The sequence below is a fragment of the Charadrius vociferus genome, unplaced genomic scaffold (assembly GCF_000708025.1).
Source record: "Charadrius vociferus isolate BGI_N301 unplaced genomic scaffold, ASM70802v2 scaffold303, whole genome shotgun sequence".
Taxonomy (NCBI): domain Eukaryota; kingdom Metazoa; phylum Chordata; class Aves; order Charadriiformes; family Charadriidae; genus Charadrius; species Charadrius vociferus.
Window position 1 is genome coordinate 1,340,980 of NW_009647756.1, and position 2,544 is coordinate 1,343,523.

General features: G+C 43.8%; 1 protein-coding gene across 1 annotated transcript in view; it reads right to left on the reverse strand.

Annotated features, from left to right (window-relative positions):
• Positions 1-119: 119 nt before the first annotated feature.
• Positions 120-2,544, reverse strand: part of EOMES (eomesodermin) — a 15,881-nt gene continuing 13,456 nt past the window's right edge. Inside the window, exons 2-5 of the mRNA XM_009882173.1 lie at positions 2,350-2,471; positions 1,705-1,863; positions 1,550-1,611; positions 120-855 (exon numbers count right to left, since the gene is read on the reverse strand). Of these exons, the coding sequence (XP_009880475.1) occupies positions 120-855; positions 1,550-1,611; positions 1,705-1,863; positions 2,350-2,471 (1,079 nt within the window). The remainder of the gene's footprint in view (positions 856-1,549; positions 1,612-1,704; positions 1,864-2,349; positions 2,472-2,544) is intronic.

Sequence of the window (2,544 nt, forward strand, 5' to 3'; positions counted from 1 at the left end):
TCTTTAGAATTGCACACAACAATTCAAGGTGGAAGGCAAGAGTCTTTTTGGCAATTGTAATGCAAAAAAAACCAAGGCCACCCTGAAAAAAAAATAGCCAATTGAAATAAAAGGATGCTTTAAGAACTAGTATAGAATGCGTAGTAGCCCATGCCTTTTGAAGTGTCTTTGCTGTAGTCCTCAGCATTAATGTCCTCACATTTCATAGTCGGGGAATTTTCATTGCTGGAAGTGCTAGGGGAGAGCCGTCTTCTCTTACAAGCACCCGTGTAGACCCCAGAATCATTTGAATCTAGAGACTTTATGGAGGGTGGAGTCTCTATCCAGGATGAGCCGATTTCTTCTTTCACCTTCTCCTTGGAAAGCTGGTCTTCAGAGAAACCTGGAGGACTTGTTCTGGATGTCCAAGGTAATCCTGTTGTCATTTTCCTCTGGTAAGAGCCCCTGCTCCCCCAGCCTGCCATGGATGGAAATGTCGGATCGGGATAGTACCCCAGAGCATGGGATGTCTGAAGGGGGAGGGATTTAATGCCATACGGGAGCAAGGTGCTAGGAGAATACTCTGTCTCATAGGAGTTCATGTCCAGTTTGTTGGCACTGGGCTGCTGTACAGGCGTAACAAACCACCGCTGAGGAGGGCTGGCCACCTCTTCGTTCTGCTGCGGCGAAAGCAAGCCGTTTGTCTGAGGGACTGTTCTCTCACTGTTGTAAAACCTGGCTGGGGGCAGGTTGTTGACAAACTGTTCTTGGAAGAATGGTTGCACACTGTATCGGGCACCAGGGACGATCTGGTGGGATCTAGGAGAATCCGTGGGAGATGGAGTTAATCTGTCATTTTCTGAAGCTGTGTACATGCTACAATGTAAAAGAAAAATACTGAGTGTTGTTCTTCACAATTCCAATATGACAGTAAACAAAACACACAAATGGGAAGAAACTGAGTTATTTCTTAATTAGAATCACAACTAGGTTTAACAGGATGTTCATTTTTATCCAGTTTAGGCGTTCCGGTTGTTTCTCCTAGAGCAGTATAACATTTCTAGTATTGCTGCTACAAGTAGACACTGTTCTCTGCCAGCCAACCCATTTTAAATGGGGTGCAGCACCTTCCTCCCAGAAGCCATACTTGTATTACATGCAGCTCCAGCTTTTCAGAGGCCATTTGATGCTACAGAGTGAGCATTAGACAAGTCTTCTGCTGGCAATTGGAAGAAGCTGCCTGGCTCTGTGGAGATACTTGATACACTGTGGCCAATCTGCAGGCCGGCTAGGTTCTGCTAGTACAAGTTTTCTACCAAAATTCAGAAGCTTGCTAGAAGACAGATCATCAAGATAATATGATAACTATTCAAACAGACATTTAACATTTCTAGACAGACATTTAGTGTCTTTGAAACGAGCATATCAGCTAGCAAAGCTGCCAGTAGGACTATTGCTACTTCTGAATAACTGAAGTAGTATTTAAAGAAAAACTCTTCCACATGCATTTCAGGCCAGAATCGTACCTCCTAAAAAAGAGACAGCTACAAGAAGCTAGAAGTGTACTTACGAGTCATAGTTGTCTCTGAAGCCTTTCGCAAAAGGATTATGATCAATTTTGAGCTGGGTAATCTAAAAGTGAAAGCAGAATATAGTACAATGAGATGTTGAACCCACAAGATGATGACCATTAGGGATAAAATTATTTTATACATCCATACTTACATCAGTGTTTTGATATGCTGTAACTGCTATGAACTGCGTTTCAGGGAAAATAAATGTCTGAGTCTTTGAGGAATCATTCAGATCTTCAACACCATCTTCAGTCACTTCCACGATGTGAAGCCGGGGCTGGTACTTGTGTAGAGACTGCAGTACTATCATCTAAAAGGAACCACAGAAGAGACAAGATATTTAGACAAACTGTGTCATTAAAAGATGTATTTTATAGCCTGACAGTTTCTTTCTGTAAATTGTAATCTTTTGACTTAGGAACGGAGCAGTTTTAACTGTTCACATGGGATGATTCAAAGCTTGCAGCCCTGTTTCACTAGGTTACTAATATGCTAAAACCTGTAAATGCAAGAAATCAAGAGCTATTGGCTACGCTCCCACTTTCTGAACAACTCTGGAGATAGATGTGTTAATTTCTTTGGCTTTAGCCAATATATCTATTTCTGTCATTTCTTCTCCTTATAAAGACAATCAGAAAGGAAAACAAGATACACAACCAGTTCAAGAAGGGAACAAGCCACAAGAACAGTGATCTAGCAGCCCAATTAAACGCTGTAAAGCCTCAAAACCCCACGGCTCTCCGGGCAGCACCACCGAGAACCCCTCAAGCCTGCCTTCCCCTCCCCCCCGATTTACCTGCGCGTTGTTATTGTTGGCACCTTTATTGTTCGTTAGCTTCAGTTTCCCGAAAGAAATCTCCTGCCTCATCCAGTGTGCGCCGGTGTTGGGCGACTCGGGGTGAACGTACACCTTGTTGCCTGGGGAGGACAAACGGGTAAAGTGGCCACCGGGCACATGCACTTTGTTGCCCCGCGGGTAGCTCGGAGCAGC